The 2,044-nt window shown below is 49.7% G+C and overlaps 1 protein-coding gene across 1 annotated transcript in view; it reads left to right on the top strand.

The window, feature by feature from the left end:
• Positions 1-301: 301 nt before the first annotated feature.
• ARHGEF4 (Rho guanine nucleotide exchange factor (GEF) 4) overlaps positions 302-2,044 on the top strand; it is a 190,211-nt gene continuing 188,468 nt past the window's right edge. Inside the window, exon 1 of the mRNA XM_010838116.1 lies at positions 302-442. Within this exon, the coding sequence (XP_010836418.1) occupies positions 302-442 (141 nt within the window). The remainder of the gene's footprint in view (positions 443-2,044) is intronic.

Genomic DNA, 2,044 nt, shown 5'->3' with positions numbered 1-2,044 from the left:
AAGTGGTGAATACATAGCTCCGAGTACCTTTCCTGAAAAGTCTTGGCCTATGTCCCCCACCAGTCCTGGGAGTCAGCAGGCTGGGATCAGCCACACCCTTCCCTCAAGCTCCACCTGTTGCCTGGCACAGGGAAGCCAAAGCGTGCCCTCTAAGCCCCTGAGCCCCAAGCCCCAGAGTCTCAGGCCTGGTGCCCAGGGGGCAGATTTCCACTACCCTGAAAAGGGTAGGGCCATCTCAGTGGTTTCTCTTGGAAGCTACAGCCATGTGGACAACAGCTCAGAGGCCCCTGGAAACCCCAAGATGTCCCAGGCCTGGATAAGCCTCCTACTTTCTCTGCAGGCATTAGACCAGGGTGAGCAGAAGGAAGAGAGCGGGAAAAGAGGCCAGCGTCCCTGTGGTGTAAGCACAGCACCCTCACTTAAGGACCTTCTTGGAAGTGAGGTGAGTTATCTGTGACTCACATTTTTTTACCTCTTAAGTAGGGACCACACAGGACATTTTCCTAAGTGTGTGGAGGGGAGGAGTAGGAAGGCCAGTCTGCCTTCCATGGAGATTGCCCCACTTAACACACATGAGGGTCCCACCAGAATCAACACAGCTAGACTGATCGCTTGAAATTTGCCAAACTAACAAGTGGGAACTGCATTTTGTTCTAATTCTGTGTGGTCTCTATTTTCCCTATGTAATTCAAGCTATCTGAATTCCCCTTTGTATCAGTGGCCTGTTCATAGTCTGGTTACTTTGTATCTGGTGGTTGATGTAGGGAGAAGGCAATGGCACCCCACTCCAGTACTCTTGCCTGGAAAATCCCATGGACAGAGGAGCCTGGTGGGCTGCAGTCCATGGGGTCGCTAAGAGTCAGACACGATTGAGCAACTTCACTTTCACTTTCATTTTCATGCATTGGAGAAGGAAATTCTGTCAGCCTTCATTCTTCTCCACTGTGAAATTTTAAAAGGAAAATTTCCAACTTTGTTTTCTAGTATGTTTATGTTTTTTTTTTTCTGAACTCTAAACCTGATCCAGTTTAACTTGTTTGAATATAAGGAGAGATTAGTGGTGCTTCTGAAATTCCTAGTAAAATAAAACTCCCCCAAAGCAAAGGCATCTACCCAGGATAGGGAACAGGTGCTGGGTCAGGCACAAGAAAAGGGATACAAGCTTGGGATTTCTCTCAAGTCAGGCTGCCCTCTGAAGGAGGTAAATTCCAGAAAGAGTAGTCTTGGGACTGTGAAAGCAGACCTCCCTTTTCCTGTCCACTCCTGCACCCATTTACCCTCGTCCTGTTGCTTCTTAGACAAATAGATGTGATGTCTCTGCGTGCCCAGCACTGTGCTGGTGTGAAAGGGCAAAAGGTTCAGCATTAGCCTCAAGCAGGGCCAAACACAGCCTCCCACCCCCATGTGCTGCCTCTGGGCTCCTGGTGAACCCGGCCCTTTAGCAAGCTGGCTGTGGTCTCCCTGCTGCAAGTGTCAGTCACCCTCTCTGAGTGTGCACCTTTCCCCTGCACTCAGGCTCTCCAGCCTTCGTATATGTTCTGATTTGCAAGCATATGTGGCCTTCTCTCTCCTCCTGTTAAGATTCGAAAGAGGAATAGGAACGAACATTTATTCAGCATCTGCTTAGTGTCTGGTCCTTTCCTGGGCACTTGACGATCATCTCACTGTTTGCTAAACACATGCAGGCTGTCCGGGTGTTTGCTGAGGCCCCCCGCACCTGCTCTTCCCATAGACTATACTTCTGTGCACAGGACAAGCTGAAGGCCCTGTGTGCTATAACTGACAAGTCTGGAGTGCCCATTGCAGCTACCAGGCTTTTTGTGGGCTGCTTAGGAGGAAACGAGCTGGGACAGGTGAGCATTCACAGGGTATTCCCAACTCACTGGCATTAGATGTTTTGCATTCAAAAGTGAGTACTACCAGCTGAAATTACATCACTTTATTCAACATATGGCAACCCACTCCAGTACTCTTGCCTGGAAAATCCCATGGATGGAGGGGCCTGGTAGGCTGCAGTCCATGGGGTCACTAAGAGTCGGACACG

This window comes from Bison bison, unplaced genomic scaffold (assembly GCF_000754665.1).
Source record: "Bison bison bison isolate TAMUID 2011002044 unplaced genomic scaffold, Bison_UMD1.0 scf7180017864091, whole genome shotgun sequence".
Lineage (NCBI taxonomy): Eukaryota > Metazoa > Chordata > Mammalia > Artiodactyla > Bovidae > Bison > Bison bison.
Note: the sequence above shows the minus strand (reverse complement) of the source record. Positions and strands in the feature narration are given on the sequence as shown.